General features: G+C 41.4%; 1 protein-coding gene across 1 annotated transcript in view; it reads right to left on the reverse strand.

The window, feature by feature from the left end:
• Positions 1-20114, reverse strand: part of LOC126281457 (cytochrome P450 6l1-like) — a 181373-nt gene that overhangs the window by 113292 nt on the left and 47967 nt on the right. Inside the window, exon 2 of the mRNA XM_049980442.1 lies at positions 9201-9361. Within this exon, the coding sequence (XP_049836399.1) occupies positions 9201-9249 (49 nt within the window). The 5' untranslated portion in view covers positions 9250-9361. The remainder of the gene's footprint in view (positions 1-9200; positions 9362-20114) is intronic.

The following is a 20114-nucleotide window of genomic DNA, read 5'->3' on the forward strand; positions in this document are numbered from 1 at the left end:
CCAGCTATTTCTATAAAACTTGGATGCTTTGTTGTGCTATCTGTGAGACAGGAGGAAGCAAATTATCATTTGTGGGGATTTCAATGTTGATTCCCTGAAAGAGTGTAATAGGAAGAATGACCTTGTAGTATTCTTTCAATTTGAGCTCCGTCATTGAGTTTCTTACTCAGATAACAAAGAACTGCAGGACATTGATAGATAACTTTTTTATAGACCAAGATAAGTTTAACGACATAAATGCTTATCCTGTTGAGAATGGTCTTTCAGATCATGGTGCACAGCTGGTTACAGTACATGACATTGCTCTATGCAGTATATCAAATCAGAATTTCAAAGCAGTGCATTCAATTAACAATATAAATACTGCAAACTTTAGGGAAAGCCTAAAGCAACTAGACTAGGATGAAGTGTATATGGAAGCCGATGCAAACTTGAAATATAACTTATTTCATGATACATTTTTAACGGTATTTGAAAATTGTTTTCCCAAGAAAATAGTTAAACATAATTCCAAGAAAACATATAAAAAACACTTGGCTAACTAAAGTAATAAGAATATCTTGCAACTCTAAAAGAGAACTGTATCTAACAGCAAGAGGGAGTACTGACCCTGAAATTGTTCAATATTATAAAAACTATTGTGCGGTACTAAGAAAAGTTATTAAAAAGTCCAGAAGCATGTGTATCATGTCTCAGATCAGTAACTCTGATAATAAAATTAAAGCAATTTGGAATATTATTGAAAGGGAAACAGAGCAACCAAGAGCACAGGAAGACTTTAGTGCCATAAAACTGAATAACAAGTGTACTAACAAACAATCAGAAATTTGAAATATTTTCAATAATCATTTTTTAAATGTTGTGGAGGAAATAGAATCTAGATCTTCACTAGAAGAGGCAAGGCTTCTAATAGAAGAGGCCATACCTGTGCAGTTTCGAACAACTGTATTTCCACCAACCTCTCCCTCTGAAATCAGTAAAATAATAAACTCACTGAAAAGTAAAAGCTGTTACGGAATTGATGGCATTACCAGCAAGATACTTAAAACTTGTTCCCCACAGATAAGTAGGATTCTCAGTCACGTATGTAATAGCTCTTCGGAGCAGGGTGATTTCTCCAATAGACTGAAATATGCCATTGTAAAACCATTGCATAAAAAGGGGGATACGTCGGATGTCAACAATTATCGCCCAATCTCTCTTCTGACAGCTCTATCAAAAAATTTTGAGAAAGTAATGTATTCAAGAGTAGCCTCCCATATTTGTAAAAATAAAGTACTAACAAAATGTCAGTTTGGTTTTCAGAAAGGCTTTTCAGCAGAAAATGCTATATACACTATCACTGATCAAATATTAAATGCTCTGAATAACCGTACATCACCTATTGTTATTTTTTGTGATCTCTCAAAGGCCTTTGATTGTGTAAATCATGGAATTCTTTTAGATAAGCTAAATCATTATGGTTAGAGGGGGCACTGCACAAATGGTTTAATTCATACTTAACTGGAAGAATGCAGAAAGTTGGAATAAGTGGTTCATGTAATGTTAAAACAACAGCTCATTCCTCAAACTTGGGGGCTATCAAGTACGGGGTCCCACGGGGTTAGGTCTTAGGTCCTTTACTGTTCTTGATATACATTAATGACTTACCATTCCATATTGATGAAGATGCAAAGTTAGTTCTTTTTGCTGATGATACAAGTATAGTAATTACATCCAACAACCAAGAACTAAGTGATGTAATGGTAAATGATGTTTTTCACAAAATTTTATTGAGTGGTTCTCAGCAAACGGACTCTCTTTAAATTTTGATAAAAAACAGTATATACAGTTCCATACAGTAAATGGCACAACTCCAGTAATAAATATAAACTTTGAACAGAAGTCTGTAGCTAAGGTAGAATTTTCAAAATTTTTGGGTGTGTCCATTGATGAGAGGTTAAACTGGATGCAACACATTGATGGTCTGCTGAAACGTCTGAGTTCAGATACGTATGCTATTAGGGTTATTGCAAATTTTGGTGATAAGAATCTCAGTAAATTAGCTTACTATGCCTACTTTCATTCATTGCTTTCGTATGGTATCATATTCTGGGGTAATTCATCGTTGAGTAGAAAAGTATTCATTGCTCAAAAACGTGTAATCAGAATAATTGCTGGAGCCCACTCACAGTCATCCTGCAGACATCTATTTAAGGATCTAGGGATCCTCACAGTAACCTCACAGTATATGTATTCACTTATGAAATTTGTTATTAATAATCCAACCCAATTCAAAAGTAATAGCAGTGTGCATAGCTATAACACCAGGAGAAAGGATGATCTTCACTATGTAGGGTTAAATCTGACTTTGGCACAGAAAGGGGTAAATTATGCTGCCACAAAAGTCTTTGGTCACCTACCAAACAGCATCAAAAGCCTGACAGATAGTCAACCAACATTTAAAAATAAATTAAAAGAATTTCTAGATGACAATTCCTTCTACTCATTGGCTGAATTTTTAGATATAAACTAAGAAAAAAAAAGACTTAACATTAGTGTCATGCAATATTTTGTGTAATGTAATTCCTTGTACAGACATCTTTTATTAACCTGACACGTTCCACATCATTACGAAGTGTCGTATTCATGATCTATGGAACGACTATTAATCTAATCTAATGTAATCTAATCTAATCCCATTCAAACTCAGTCAGGTGTTCATAATGGCGTCTTTGTCGCCTTCAAGGCATTCTTAACTGACATCAGCTAACCCTGTCACGTCTCAAAGGTGACTAACGCTCACGACCGCTACAACGTGTATTTAAAGCAAACCTGATCTGCATCCTCACAGTCGCACGAATGGCGCGAAATTTGATCAGACATCTTTCAAATGTAGAAACAACATGCGTTTCGGGCGTTCATGCATCTTCAGTTGGCGTAATGCATTATGTCAAAATGAAAAAGGAACATCTACGAGGAAGTGAGTAAGGCATGCCATACTTTCATGGGACACTACGAGATGACAGTTAATCCGATTATCAGTGATGCAGAAAAACCAGGACCGCGTTACGAGCCGTGAAACGTTGCAAGCTTTGCAGTAGTTGTTCACCTCCAGAGCCAGTCGCAGCCAGTTCGCCGTGTCTGCAACATTGTTACCGTGCCGCGACAACGTGGACGTGAACGGCCTGTGCAACTGACTTTGAGCGAGGGCGTGTAGTGGGTCTGCGAGAGGCTGGGTGATCATACTGCAGAAGTGAGCTACACATGGGGGCGGGCGAAAGGTTTACAGATTGCATCGATGTGCTTACGAGTGGTCAGCAGAAGGTGCATCTGCCCGTCTGCCTGAGTCTGGACAGGGTGACGAACAGATGGCCGCAAGGACCGTCGCATCTTTTGAAGCCGGCCGGGGTGGTCGAGCGGTTCTATGTGCTACAGTCTGGAACCGCGCGACCGCTATGGTCGCAGGGTCGAATCCTGCCTCAGGCATGGGTGTGTGTGATGTCCGTAGGTTAGTTAGGTTTAAGTAGTTCTACGTTCTAGGGGACTGATGACCTCAGAAGGTAAGCTCCATAGTGCTCAGAGACATTTGAACCATCTTTTGAAGTGCAGTGTCGGATCGCACAGCAACTTCACAACAAATTAGGGACAGCGTATCAGCGAGGACCATTCTCAGCCGCCTCTCTGGAGCAGGGCCTCGATCCAGCGTGCCGTTTTGAGCGTCTTGCGCTCACGACCCAATATCGTGCAGCTCGCCTCCAGTGGTGTCGCGATAGACACTCATGAAACGACGAATGGAGACTTGGCGTCTTCAGCGACGAGAGTCGCTTTTGACTGTGCCAATAATGGTACGTTAGGGGTGTTGCACACTGCACGTGAGCGTCAAGGTCTGGAGTGCATGCAAAGAAACATACAGTGCCAACACCCGGCATCATGGTGTGGAGAGCCATACCTTGAAATGGCCGTTCTCCTCTGGTGATGGTAGAGGGAACAATGAACAGCGCCTGGTACAGACAAAAAAAATCGTTCAATTTGTCGTGCTACCATTACTGCACCAACAACGCGACATGCTTCTCCAACAGCACAGTGCACATTCACATATATTCTGTGTTACCCAGCTTTCTCTCCAAGGTGTACGTCAACCACTCTAGCCAGCACGATCCCCAGATCAGTCGAGCACTGGGTGTATTCGGGACTGAATGGAACATGATGAGCAGTCTGCAAGGCCGACAAGAGATCTGACCCAATTCAGGCATCAGCTAGTAATTGTAAAGTACGCCATTCCATAAGACTAAATTCGTCATCTCTACGATCGTCTCCTTGGGAAAAAGGAGGGAATATAGGGTGACATTCAGAACGCCCTGTCGACTGCTCTCAGTTGCGTATGGTTCTGTCGGTGTGATCGTTTGTTGTATACATTCTCAAGAGTTGTCAGTGAAATTACTCTCTGCTGGATCGATGAATCTTGGCGTTCTTTTTTCATGTTCCAGTACTATACATACCGAGCGAGATGGCTCAATTCCGTGTCCGGCCATTTTGCTTTAGGTTTATCGTGATTTCCCTAAAAATCTCTTCAGCAAATGCATGGATGGTTCCTTTGAAAAGGGCACAGCCGACTTCCTTCCACATCCTTCCCTAATCCGACGAGACCGATGACCTCGCTGTTTGGTCTCCTCCCCCAAAACAACCCAATCCAACGGCGTTAGCACATAGTTAAAAACACCGACTGCTGTTTGAATGCTGAGGCTGCCCTGTGCAAAATAACAATTTTATTAAACTACTACCCCCTTCACGAGTTTTATGTTTACAATATGTTGATGGCTAGATGCTGTTACTTTCTATCTGTTTGTTGTTGCCCCAATTTTCACATTTATAAATATGCACAAAAACAGTGCTGTTTTTTATGCCGTCTGGAGATGGCGGAAAGCTCGAAACGTCCATTGGTATAAGTAAATATACATGAAAAGTAGCTTCTTCTTGTAGTTCTAAAAGTAATGTGAGGCGGGCGCCTGCGTTTTCATGCTGCAAGGTTCAGCTGGTTCCAAGGTGCTCAGTCGCATTCATGTCAGCAGATACCACAACCCATTCTATTCAGCTGACTTCTTTTTTCTAGTGAAAGGACACCACGAGAGGGGCGTTGTGTTCTATTTCATTTTCGTCTTGAAAGAGAAAGTCGTCGATCAAATATTGAGTGTGGGGCTGGGCAATAGATTGGTGGGTTTTGTCCCGATGCTATACAGTTCTTATAGTTCTCTGAATAGCTGTGAGAGAAGTCCGAAATCCGTACATTCTACCGGCCCAAAACGTTACTGACTTAGCTGAGTGCTCAACACGTGGGATCACATGTCAGGCTAGAATTGATACCTGGATATCCCCACTCTCTTCTGGGATGATCATAAGGCGCCGAGAAAATCCTACAATCGTCGATGAAGAATACCCAAAGTCACTGAACCAGATTTAGTTCCAGATGTTTCCTTCACCACTTCCTTTGCACATCACCGTGATGAGGTTGCGAGTGGATGTAAGGAAGTTTATATCGTTAGTAACTAAGTACGTGGAACGCCCAGGTATGTATTTATTCCCCCCTACAATATTTCTTTCCAGATAGTAGGTAGTTTGTGTACCAAATCAGGTTTAAATCGATCCAGGAGGAACTTTTTACCCATGGCTTTGACTGCGTTCGAACATGTCAACATATATTTAACATATTTCACACTTATTTGCACGCATAATTCATCTGTATCTCGACTGAATTTCGCCCTGCAATTTTTTCGCACCTCGATGTTTATGACGTAATATCTTGTGAAATATGTTTCGTACAATGACATAATTTTGCAGGTACAGTATATGCAGTGGTATACTGTATGCGAATATTGTCTGCAAAATGTGTCACCAATACAGTTAGTAGTGAACTAGAAACAAATTAAAACGTCATGCCTGATGCAAAAATGAACGGCGAAAATGTAGAAAAGCGATAAACTTTTTTTTCTTTCATCAATTTGTAGGGGTTGTCAGCGAAAAAAATTTCTGAACTGTTTGAAATTATATGTAAAGTTTTTTGCAAGTCACTAAGTGTCCTCATTCTTAAATATAGGATGAATGAAGTCATGGTATTTGTGCGCTTTGAGGTACGCTCCATTTTCATGCCTATTCCCACCCCTTTGATAGTTTGGTAGGTGATGTCATACATACGTACATCCATTTTCCTGATACAGGGTTAGCCAGTGAAACAGGAAGATTTAAATAAGTAACTAATTCTTTAAGAAAATTTATTTTTTTAACTTAATGGTTATAAATATAAAGTACAAAGGTAGCCATTTACTATACGAGGTGCATTCAAGTTCTAGGGCCTCCGATTTTTTTTCTAATTAACTACTCACCCGAAATCGATGAAACTGGCGTTACTTCTCGACGTAATCGCCCTGCAGACGTACACATTTTTCACAACGCTGATGCCATGATTCCATGGCAGCGGCGAAGGCTTCTTTAGGTGTCTGTTTTGACCAATGGAAAATCGCTGAGGCAATAGCAGCACGGCTGGTGAATGTGCGGCCACAGAGAGTGTCTTTCATTGTTCGAAAAAGCCAAAAGTCACTAGGATCCAGGTCAGGTGAGTAGGGAACATGAGGAATCACTTCAAAGTTGTTATCACGAAGAAACTGTTGTATAACGTTAGCTCGAAGTGCGGGTGCATTGTCTTGGTGAAACAGCACACGCGCAGCCATGCCCAGACGTTTTTGTTGCAGTGCAGGAAGGAAGTTGTTCTTCAAAACATTCTCGTAGGATGCACCTGTTACTATAGTGCCCTTTGGCATGCAATGGGTAAGGATTATGCCCTCGCTGTCCCAGAACATGGACACCATCAGTTTTTTCAGTACTGGCGGTTACAAAAATTTTTTTGGTGTCGGTGAATCTGTGTGCTTCCATTGAGCTGACTGGCGCTTTGTTTCTGGATTGAAAAATGGCATCAATGTCTGATCCTTTGTCACAACCGACGAAAAGAAAGTCCCATTCATGCTGTCGTTGCGCGTCAAAAATGCTTGGCAACATGCCACAGGGGCAGCCATGTGGTCGTCCGTCAGCATTTGTGGCACCCACCTGGATGACACTTTTTGCATTTTCAGGTCGTCATGTAGGATTGTGTGCACAGAACCCACAGAAATGCCAACTCTGGAGGCGATCTGTTCAACAGTCATTCGGCGATCCCCCAAAACAATTCTCTCCACTTTCTCGATCATGTCGTCAGACCGGCTTGTGCAAGCCCGAGGTTGTTTTGGTTTGCTGTCACACGATGTTCTGCCTTCATTAAACTGTCGCACCCATGAACCCACTTTCAACACATCCATAACTCCATCACTACATGTCTCCTTCAACTGTCGATGTATTTCAATTGGTTTCACACCACGCAAATTCAGAAAACGAATGATTGCACGTTGTTCAAGTAAGGAAAAGTCGCCATTTTAAGTATTTAAAACAGTTCTCACTCTCGCCGCTGGCGGTAAAATTCCATCTGCCGTATGGTGCTGCCATCTCTGGGACGTATTGACAATTAACGTGGCCTCATTTTAAAACAATGCGCATGTTTCTATCTCTTTCCAGTTCTGAGAAAAAAAAATCGGAGGCCTTAGAACTTGAATGCACCTCGTACAATAAGTGAAAAAATTATTTTTTGAATATAACATCTGCCAAATGTCCTCCATTGGAATCTATGCATTTCTGCAGCCAGGCCTGGAAGTTCACCATGACATTTTGCAGAATATTGACTGGAATTCCTTCGATTTCGCCCCGAATTCGTTGCTTTAGGGCTGGGATAGTTCTGGGTGGATCTTCTGAAAAAACTCTTGTTTTTAAGTAACCCCATAGAAAAAAGTCGCAGGTTGTCAAATCTACAGAGCAAGGGGACCAATCTATATCCCTGTTTCGGGAAACGACGCCGCCTGGAAACAAAGCATTCACAGCACTCATGGCAAGTCTTGCAGTGTGGCTTGTTCCCCATCTTGTTGGAACACTGTGTACTCATTCACTGGAAAACAGGTGAGTTCTGGCTTAAGAAAGTTCTGTGTCATTGCAACTTAATGCACAGAGTTAACAGTCACAGCACTTCCATTGATATCCTCGAAGAAAAATGGGCCGGTGATTCCTCTTGCCGGCATTGTGCACCAAACCGTCACTTTTTGAGCATGAAGAGGCGTTTCATGAAGTGCGCCAGGGTTTTCCTCCGACCAGTATCTCAAGTTTTGTTTATTAACAAAACCAGAGAGGTGGAAATGCGCCTCATCACTCATCTACAAGTGGTTTACTTGGTCGTCATTTTCTTTAAGTCTTCTGGCCATTTCCTCACAAAACTGTAATCGTTTCTGATAGTCACTTTGTTTGAGAGATTGCACAATCTGTATTTTGTATGGGTGAAAATGTAAATCTTGAAGAAGAAATCTTCTCACTGAAGTGTTACTTATTCCAAGACGTAGAGGATGTTGTTTGACAGATCAGTGTGGACTTCTGAGCATTGCCTGTTGAACAGCTGCGATGTTTTGAGGGGTTCGAACGGTTTTAGCACTCCCACCTCGTTTTTTAGACGTTGATCCAGTTTGTTCAAGGTTGTTTATCCACGAAGGAATTGCGTTATCCGAGGGAACTGCCCTGTTGCGCGGTATGTTGAAATGGCGTCGAAAACCAATTCGCATTTTCACCAAACTCTCACCATTCGTATAATACGCTTTAACTGCATAGCCGCGATGTTCTCCCTTCCAACGATCCATCGCAAGTAAATGGTGGGACATGCAGGTAGAATGGACCCAGCCGCCATTACCCCCACCACTCACATTCCAGCTGTCAAGGCCATCTCCAATCTGCCCATTTCGCTGGCTAACCCTGTATGTATGGATCCGTAATGGACTCGTTCTGAATGCTGTCTGGGTTGACAAAGCACTGCAGGTTGCTGTGTGCATGAAGTTATTGTGGTAACATATTCGTAAAGAGGCTTTCTGTTGAAGAAAAGCCATCCAAATTAAGAAGAGGTGCGAAACATTTTTTGTGCAGTTTAGTCGAAAGATATACACATCTTTTAAAGAAGAATAACGAGCGTGCGTTATCCACGTACAGCCAGAACATGAAGATGGAAGAGAAGACATATTTTACCACTGCCATAGGTCGGGTCGCAAATTTACAAGTGAAGAGCTGTGGTAAACATTGGTACTGGTAGTACCTTGAAATTGACTCACCTCGAGGTGAGCTGTCCACAACTGGAGGCTCGCTTGACTGCTGCCCCATGGTCGTGCAGTGACTGCTCTGAAGGCCTGCAAACGACGTGCAGCGGCCCCGACGCTGCTGGATGTGAGACGCCGATGTGTGTAGCCGTGCGTCTCCAGCAAAGGCACGCACCCTAAGGACACAATTAACTTGCTAGCACTGCTGTTCCTGCTTTGTGTTAATGATCTAACGTTTTATTTGAGAACGGAGGCAAAGTTAATCCAGTCTGCACGTGTACAAGCATTGCTCTGGAGATGAGTAAAGAACCATCAACAGAGAAAATAGTAAATGAGGTTCTTTTTTTAAAGTTACTGACTAGTTTTTATACAAATTCGTTGGTTTAAACTTGGCAAAAACACAGCTCATACAATTTTTACTGTCAAAAATAGCCCACTTCACTTCTCTGACATCGATCTGTTGTAGAATTTTAGAACATGTTTCTTGCTCGCGTATCATGTCATTTCTGGAAACCCAGAATCTACTGTGTAGGAATAAACATGGATTCCGGAAACAGCGATCGAGTGAGACCCAACTCGCTTTATTTGTTCATGAGACCCAGAAAATATTAGATACAGGCTCCCAGGTAGATGCTATTTTCCTTGACTTCCGGAAGGCGTTCGATACAGTTCCACTGTGTCGCCTGATAAACAAAGTAAGAGCCTACGGAATATCATACCAACTGTGTGGCTGGATTGAAGAGTTTTTAGCAAACAGAACACAGCATGTTGTTCTCAATGGAGAGAAATCTACAGACGTTAAAGTAACAACTGGCGTACCCCAGGGGAGTGTTATGGGGCCATTGCTTTTCACAATATACATAAAGGACCTAGTAGATAGTGTCGGAAGTTCCATGCGGTTTTTCACGGATGATGCTGTAGTGTACAGAGAAGTTGCAGCATTAGAAAATTGCAGCGAAATGCAGGAAAATCTGCAGCGGATAGGCACTTGGTGCAGGGAGTGGCCACTGACCCTTAACAAAGACAAGTGTAATGTATTGTGAATACATAGAGAGAAGGATCCTTTATTGTATGATTATATGATAGTGGAACAAACACTGGTAGCAGTTGCTTCTGTAAAATATCTGGGAGTACATAACGATTTGAAGTGGAATGATCATATAAAATTATTTGTTGGTAAGGGGGGTTCCAGGTTGAGATTCATTGGGAGAGTCCTTAGAAAATGTAGTCCATCAACAAAGGAGGTGGCTTACAAAACACTCGTTCAGCCTATACTTGAGTATTGCTCATCAGTGTGGGATCCGTACCAGGTCGGGTTGACGGAGGAGATAGAGAAGATCCAAAGAAGAGCGGCGCGTTTCGTCACAGGGTTATTTGGTAAGCGTGATAGCGTTACGGAGATGTTTAGCAAACTCAAGTGCCAGACTCTTCAAGAGAGGCGCTCTGCACAGGAAGACTTTAGTGCAATAAAACTGAATGACAAGTGCACTAACAAACAATCAGAAATTGAAAATATTTTGAATAATCATTTTTTAAATGTTGTGGAGAAAACAGGATCTAGATCTTCACTAGAAGAGGCAAGGCTATTAATAGAAGAGGCCATACCTGCGCAGTTTGAAACAACTGTAATTCCACCAACCTCTCCCTCTGAAATCAGTAAAATAATAAACTCACTGAAAAGTAAAAGCTCTTACAGAATTGATGGCATTTCCAGCAAAGTACTTAAAGCTTGTTCCCCACAGATAAGTAGGATTCTCAGCCACGTATGTAATAGCTCTTTGGAGCAGGGTGTTTTCCCTGATAGACTGAAATATGCCATTGTAAAACCATTGCATAAAACGGGGGATACGTCGGATGTCAACAACTACCGCCCAATCTCTCTTCTGACAGCTCTATCAAAAATTTTTGAGAAAGTAATGTATTCAAGAGTAGCCTCCCATATTTGTAAAAATAAAGTACTAACAAAATGTCAGTTTGGGTTTCAGAAAGGCTTTTCAACAGAAAATGCTATATATGCTTTCACTGGTCAAATATTAAATGCTCTGAATAACCGGACATCACCCATTGGTATTTTTTGTGATCTCTCAAAGGCCTTTGATTGTGTAAATCATGGAATTCTTTTAGATAAGCTAAATCATTATGGTTTGAGTGGGGCAGTGCACAAATGGTTTAATTCATACTTAACTGGAAGAATGCAGAAATTTGAAATAAGTGGTTCGTGTAATGTTAAAACAACAGCTGATTCCTCAAACTGGGGTGCTATCAAGCACGGGGTCCCACAGGGTTCGGTCTTAGGTCCTTTACTGTTCTTGATATACATTAATGACTTACCATTCCACATTGATGAAGATGCAAAGTTAGTTCTTTTTGCTGATGATACAAGTATAGTAATAACATCCAACAACCAAGAACTAAGTGATGTAATTGTAAATGATGTTTTTCACAAAATTATTAAGTGGTTCTCAGCAAACGGACTCTCTTTAAATATTGATAAAACACAGTATATACAGTTCCGTACAGTAAATGGCACAACTCCAGTAATAAATATAGAATTTGAACAGAAGTCTGTAGCTAAGGTAGAATTTTCAAAATTTTTAGGTGTGTCCATTGATGAGAGGTTAAACTGGAAGCAACACATTGATGGTCTGTTGAAACGTCTGAGTTCAGATACGTATGCTATTAGGGTTATTGCAAATTTTGGTGATAAGAATCTCAGTAAATTAGCTTACTATCCCTACTTTCATTCACTGCTTTCGTATGGCATCATATTCTGGGGTAATTCATCGTTGAGTAGAAAAGTACTCATTGCACAAAAACGTGTAATCAGAATAATTGCTGGAGCCCACCCACGGTCATCCTGCAGACATCTATTTAAGGATCTAGGGATCCTCACAGTAACCTCACAGTATATATATTCCCTTATGAAATTTGTTGATAATAATCCAACCCAATTCAAAAGTAATAGCAGTGTGCATACCTATAACACCAGGAGAAAGGATGATCTTCACTATGCAGGGTTAAATCTGACTTTGGCACAGAAAGGGGTAAATTATGCTGCCACAAAAGTCTTTGGGCACCTACCAAACAGCATCAAAAGCCTGACAGATAGCCAACTAACATTTAAAAATAAATTAAAAGAATTTCTAGATGACAACTCCTTCTACTCATTGGCTGAATTTTTAGATATAAACTAAGAAAAAAAAGACTTAACATTAGTGTCATGCAATATTTTGTGTAATGTAATTTCTTGTACAGACATCTTTTATTAACCTGACACGTTCCACATCATTACGAAGTGTCGTATTCATGATCTATGGAACAAGTATTAATCTAATCTAATCTAATCGCGGTGTAGCTTGCTGTCCAGGTTTCGAGATGGTGCGTTTCTGGATGTGGTATCTAATATATTGCTTCCCGCTACTTATACCTCCTGAGGGGATCACGAATGTAAAATTAGAGAGATTCGAACGCGCACGGAGGCTTTCAGGCAGTCGTTCTTCCGGCGAACGATACGCTTCTGGAACAGGAAAGGGAGGTAGTGACATTGGCACGTGAAGTGTCCTCCGCCACACACCATTGGGTGGCTTGAGGAGTATAAATGTAGGTATAGATGTATTAACGTAGTTCACCAATGAGAAATAAGAAACAGGTGTAGGGGGTTCTTCAGTGTACACATCGAAGAAAACTTGATCTAGAAATACCACGTACAAGATCCATTCAATAAATATCCGGAAAAATTGTATAAAAATGCAAAACTTTAACAAAATTTGTCCTTCTTGATTATTTCTTGGTGATGTCCTAGAACTGTTATCAGATAGGCCAGGCACGTCTGCCACGCAGTTTGGATGCTAGGAATCAGTGAAATAAAATGGTGGCATCCTTGCAGATATGCACCAAAATGGAGTAGCCAAGTTCATTAGATTTCTGTTAGCCGAAGGACTGAAACTAATCGAAATTCGCCGTCAGATGGCAATGCAATATGGTGAAAGTTGTTTGAGTCGAACACAAGTTTACATGTGGGCAGATTAAGTCAAACTGGAAGTAACAAGTGTTGAAGATTCGCCATGCCCAAGATGCTCTGTCTGTGCAGTCACCGACTACAACATCGTAAGAACTGTAGCGGATCTCCCAAAACGTTTAAATTCGGCTACTTTTGCCATAATAATAATTGCAAACTTTGCGGATCTGAAGTCAATAAGTTAACATACTTCTGCACGTTTTCGTACACTGATTTCTTATAGGATAATATTACGGGTTCACTTCTACGTTAGACTAAAATTATTCATTGTATAAAAGAAAGTACTTAGAATTCTGTGTAGGGTTCACACACGTACATCTTGGAACAGTTGAGAATATCAACGACAGCTTCATAGTACAATTATTCACTTATGAATTTGTTACACACAGTCAATCTGAATTCGTTGGAAATATCCACAAGTATAGCAGCAAAAAGTTGAATGATCTGCACTACTCTTTAATGATTCCAGAATTAGGATCAAGAAGAGCTGCCAACATGAGCAACTTAGGAAGCAGATACCCTCAGAGTACCGCAGCAACTTAAGTCGCTTAATAAAAGTAAATCTTGCGGTCCAGATTGTATACCAGTTAGGTTACTCTCAGAGTATGCTGATGCAATAGCTTCATACTTACCAATCATACAACAGCTCGAGCGACGAAAAATCCGAACGCAAAAACTAGAAAGCTGCATGGGTCACACCAATACTCGAGAAAGACAATAGGAATAATCCACTAAAGTAAAAGACCACATCATCAATGTCGATATGCAACAAGTTTTGGAGCATATTCTGTGTTCGAATATTATGAGTTACCTCGAAGAGAATGGTCTATTGACACCTAGTCAAAACACATCGCTCTTGTGAAACTCAAATAACTCTTTATTCGCACAAACTGTTGATTGCTGTGGATAAAGGATTTCAAATTGATTCTGTATTTCTAGATTTCCAGAAGGCTTTTGTCTCCACATCCCACAAGAGGCTTCTAATAAAAATGCTTGCTTATGGAATATCGTCTCAGTTACGCGACTGGATTCGTGCTTTCCCGTCAGAGAGGTCACAGTTCGTAGTAACTGATGGAAAGTCATCGAGTAAAACAAAAGTGGTTTCTGGCATTCCACAAGGTAGTCTCATAGGCCCTCTGTTGTTCCAGGAGACAATCTGAGCAGAAGTCCAAGGTTGTTTGTAGATGATGCTGTCGTTTATCGATAAGTAAAGTCATCAGAATATCAAAACCAATTGCAAAACGGTTTAGATAAGATATCTGTATGCTGCGAAAGTTGGCAGCTGATCTAAATAATGAAAAATGAGGTCATCCACAAGAATGCTCAAAGTACTTCTGCGCAATCTGGGATCCTTACCAGACAGGATTAACGGGGTACATTCGAGAAAGTTCAAAGAAAAGCAGACATTTTGTATCATCGCAAAATAGGGGAGAGAGTGCCACTGACATGGTGAGGATTTGGGGTGGACATCATTAAAACAAAGGCGGTTTTCGTTGCCGCAGAATCTTCTCACGAAATTTCTATCATCAAATTTCTCCTTCGTATTCGAAAATATTTTGTTGCTGCCGATCTATATAAGGAGAAACTACCATCATAATAAAATAAGGGAAATCAGAGCTCGCACGGAAAGATGTAGGTGCTCGTTTTTTCTGCGCGCTGTTAGAGGATGGAATAACAGAATTATTGTAAAAGTGGTTCGATGAACACTCTGGCAGACATTTAAGTCCGATTTGCAGAGCAGCTATGAAGATGTAGATGTAGATGAATCGAAAGTTAGCACAGAAAGATATCAAATAGCCAATATAGAACTCTTTGACAACCTTACCATGGAAATAAAATGTCTGACAGCAGTAGCGTATGCGAAAGCAGATTAGATATGTTTCTCCTTAACAACAACTTCGGTTCCAAAGAATAATTCTTGCAGAGAAATAATTAGTAATTTATAAAGAAATACTGAAATTGGCGAGTCTGGAGCCATATACAGGATGTAGCGCGTATAAGTTCATTTACACTGAAGAGCCAAAGAAACTGATACACCTGCCTAATATCGTGTAGGGCCATCGCGAGCACACAAAAGTGCCACAACACGACCTGGCATGGACTCGACTAATGGTGAAATAGTGCTGGAGGGAATTGACACCAGGATTCCTGCAGGGCTATCCATAAGTCCGTAAGAGTACGAGGGGGTGGAGATCTCTTCGGAACAGCACATTGCAAGGCATCCCAGATATGCTCAAAAATATTCATGTCTGGGGATTTTGGTGGTCAGCGGAAGTGTTTAAACACAGAAGAGTGTTCCTGGAGCCAATCTGTAGCAATTCTGGATGTGTGAGGTGTCACATTGTCCATCTGGAATTGCCCAAGTCCATCGGAATGCACAAAGGACATGAATGTATGCAGGTGATCAGACAGGATGCTTATGTGCGTGACACCTGGCAGAGTCGTATCTAGACTTATCAGGGCCCTATATCACTCCAACTGTACACGCTCCACACCATTACAGAGCCTCCACCAGCTTGAACAGTCCCCTGCTGACATACAGGATCCATGGATTCATAAGTTTGTCTCTATACCAGTACACGTCCATTCTCTGTGTCCGTAAAGTCCATCCGCTCGATACAATTTGAAACGAGACTCGTCAGGCCAGTCATCAACGGTCCAATGTCGGTGCTGGCGGGGCCGGGCGATGCGTAAAGCGTTGAGTCGTGCAGTCATCAAGTGTACACGAGTGGGTCGTCGTCTCCGAAAGCCCATACAGATGATGTTTCGTTGAATGGTTCGCACGCTGACACTTGTTGATGGCCCAGCATTGAAATCTGCAGCAGTTTGTGGAAGGTTTGTACTTTGTCACGTTGAACGATTCTCTTCAGTCGTCGTGGGTCATGTTCTTGTAGGATGTTTTTCCGGCCTCAGCGTTGTCGGAGATTTTATGTTTCACCCGATTCGTGATATTCACGGTACACTCGTGGTTGTACAACAAAATCCCTCCTTCTCCGCTACCGCGGAGAGACCGTGTCTCTTCGCTCGTGCGCCGACTATAGCAACGAGTTCAAACTCATTTAAACATTGATTACTTGCCAATGTAGCAGCAGTAAGCGATCTAACAACTGCTTCAGCCATTCGTTGACTTATATAGACGTTGCTGACCGCAGCGCCGTCTTCTGCCTGTTTACATAACTGTATATTTGAATACGCATGTATTGGCGCTTACATTTGGTTTTTTAATATGTACACACACCAATGCGTTAGTTGCTTTTTCTCTCCATCTAATAGTCTTCCAACAAACACCTCACAAACATTACGATTTCACGTTTCTTGCAAGAACGCACTTGTATCAGTAAGTGGAATACGCCTGTCAGTAGAGACTAACCGTTTTGCTTCCACCTATCGGCACTTCAACACATGACCTGCTGCCTGAAAGAAAACAAGCACTGATGGCTTGCTCTTGCCACTTGCACTTAGCCGGCCGCGGTGGCCGTGCGGTTCTGGCGCTGCAGTCCAGAACCACGGGGCTGCTACGGTCGCAGGTTCGAATCCTGCCTCGAGCATGGGTGTGTGTGATGTCCTTAGGTTAGTTAGGTTTAAGTAGTTCCAAGTTCTAGGGGACTTATGACCTAAGATGTTGAGTCCCATAGTGCTCAGAGCCATTTGAACCATTTTTTGAACCACTTGCACTTAGAGGTATTAACAACCTCGAATCATACGACAGGTAACGGCTATAATTATTAGTCTGCAAATCACGTAAATAATGATGTAATTTTGTTCAGCACACCATTTTCAGTCACCAATGGAAGTACCTCCACTTATAGCCGTTACTCCGTTTCTGAGTTAATTAGGACTAAAGTTAGCCAATCGGCCTGATGCGTGGGCTAATTCAAGCGCCCAGCTAGATCCAATTAATGTCAGTGTTCTCTGACCGCAGATAGTTTCACACGAGACCGCTCAGCATTTGGCTTGGATTCGATCCTTAATACCATCTCATGTCCAGCTTTTGTATCTTTCTTTTTTTCGATTTTAGAAAACGAAACGAAGAACACATTTAGCGATTTTTTTTCTTAACAGTTATTTTTAAACACAATGTACCCTGCAACACGGTTACAAGCTTTTCAGATGTTCCTTCCCTGCCTATACTTGCAAAAGTGAAGCAAGAAGAAGACACAGTCGGATGTCAATGTAATTTTGTACACATTCACATAATCAGCAGATTTGTAGAAAAGGTAAACCTACGTTTCTAGCATTTGTAGACTTAGAGAAAGCTTTTGACAATATTGACTGGAATACTCTCTTTCAAATTCTAAAGGTGGCAGGGGTAAAATACAGGGAGCGAAAGGCTATTTACAATTTGTACAGAAACCAGATGGCAGTCATAAGAGTCGAGGGACATGAAAGGGAAGCAGTGGTTGGAAAGGGAGTGAGATAGGGTTGTAGCCTCTCCCCGATATTATTCAATCTGTATATTGAGCAAGCAGTGAAGGAAACGAAAGAAAAATTTGGAGTAGGTATTAAAATCCATAGAGAAGAAATAAAAACTTTGAGGTTCGCCGATGACATTGTCATTCTGTCAGAGACAGCAAGGGACTTGGAAGAGCAGTTGAATGGAATGGACAGTGTCTTGAAAGGAGGATATAAGATGAACATCAACAAAAGCAAAACAAGGATAATGGAATGTAGTCGAATTAAGTCAGTTGATATTAAGAGAATTAGATTAGGAAATGAGACAAAGTAGTAAAGGAGTTTTGCTATTTAGGAAGTAAAATAATTAATGATGGTCGAAGTAGAGAGGATATATAATGTAGACTGGCAATGGCAAGGAAAGCGTTTCTGAAGAAGAGAAATTTGTTAACATCGAATATAGATTTATGTATCAGGAAGTCGTTTCTGAAAGTATTTGTTTGGAGTGTAGCCATGTATGGAAGTGAAACATGGATGATAACTAGTTTGGACTAGAAGAGAATAGAAGCTTTCGAAATGTGGTGCTACAGAAGAATACTGAAGATAAGGTGGATAGATCACGTAACTAATGAGGAGGTATTGAATAGGATTGGGGAGAAGAGAAGTTTGTGGCACAACTTGACTAGAAGAAGAGATCGGTTGGTAGAACATGTTTTGAGGCATCAAGGGATCACAAATTTAGCATTGGAGGGCAGCGTGGAAGGTAAAAATCGTAGAGGGAGACCAATAGATGAATACACTAAGCAGATTCAGAAGGATGTAGGTTGCAGTAGGTACTGGGAGATGAAGAAGCTTGCACAGGATAGAGTAGCATGGAGAGCTGCATCAAACCAGTCTCAGGACTGAAGACAACAACAACAACAACATGATTAGATTTGTAATTCGCTGTGAGAGATTGAACAGCCACCAGACTGCGTTCGAGTTGTTCGTATTTGGCGTTATTATCAAGGCTGGTACAGTACGTAAGGGGTGTCAACAGCTTCCGATCTACTGGGCGATTATAATTAATGTTAAACTTTCAAACCGCTGTAGAAATAACACCACTGGTCAGGATGACGTCAAATTGCTACGTGATATTATCGGAGAAGGGGGAAAACGCATGGAAGACGGAAAATAAATTGTTACAAAATGTAGCAATAGATCATAATTTAATAGTGGTTGACTACAAATGACAAATGAATCATACAACAATGTCTAAGGTGTACGTTTAACGTTAAACAAACTGTACTACTTAGTGTGCATGAGTGCTGAGGTGTGATATTGTTAGTTACGCATGCCCATCCACCATGGCAAGGTCATATTACACCGGATGGGAAAAATAGGTTTTCAATTGTCCTGAGGCCAAAAACCGCATAAAAAGCATCAATCAAAATCAAATCGGATTAGTAATTTCCGTGTGACTGACGCAAAACATGTTCATTATGCTGTCCACCGTTTTCTGCAACAAGTTGAAATCGAGAAACAACATGTTTCGCAACTGATCGAACTATTTCCAGGGTCACGTTTAGAATGTGTTGCGCAGTGCGTGACTTCAATGCTGCTAAGTTTGCAATCGGAACACTGTACATAACATCTTTCAGATAGCCCCATAGCCAGAAGTCACACGTATTAATATCAGGTGATTGGGACGGCCAAGCTGTAGGAAAATGACGGCTGGTAATTCTAGCATTTCCGAAATGGTGCTTCAGCAGCTGCTTAACTGGGTTTGCAACGTGCAGAGGTGCGCCATCTTACATAAAAATGATCCCATCCACACATCGTCGCTCTTGGAGAGCTGGAATGACGTGGTTGCGCAAAAGACACTCATAGGGCTTACCAGTGACGGGACAGGTAACATGACCAGAAGTACCTGTCTCTTCGAAAAAATATGGCCCTCATACAAATGATGCCGTAAATCCACACCACACAGTGACCTTTTCACGATGAAGTGGTACTGGTTGATTTGCGTGTGGATTTTCCGTTGCCCATATTCGACAATTCTGTGTATAACATAACAGTGAGGTTCGGCTGTTCTCAAAATCTTCCACGGCCAATCTTTGTCCACTTCCATGCGAGCAAGAAATTCTAAAGCAGGTCAACAGGAAGCAACTCGTGTGCATGGGTAATTTTGAATAGATAGCAAAGATGGATGTTTCGTAGGATTTTACGCACCGCGCTCACGGGTATATCCAATGTTTGGGCAATTCTCCATGCACTACACGTTTACGCACCACACTTCCTGCATTGCTGTGGCCACTGCTTCCACTGACGTCGAATTAATTTGTTTCCTCCCTCCACTAGGTTGCACACCAAAAGAATCCGTCTTTTCGAATTTCAGAATCTTTTTCTCCAGAACCATGGCAGTCGTCGGACCAACTCCTTTTTTCAAACCCTCCAGTGTCCAAAACTTCTGCAGAGCGACGAGTGCACAGTCATCATTTTTGTAATACAGCTTTACAAGCAGAGCGCCATCCCGCATT

Source organism: Schistocerca gregaria, chromosome 7 (genome assembly GCF_023897955.1).
Source record: "Schistocerca gregaria isolate iqSchGreg1 chromosome 7, iqSchGreg1.2, whole genome shotgun sequence".
Classification (NCBI taxonomy): Eukaryota; Metazoa; Arthropoda; class Insecta; order Orthoptera; family Acrididae; genus Schistocerca; species Schistocerca gregaria.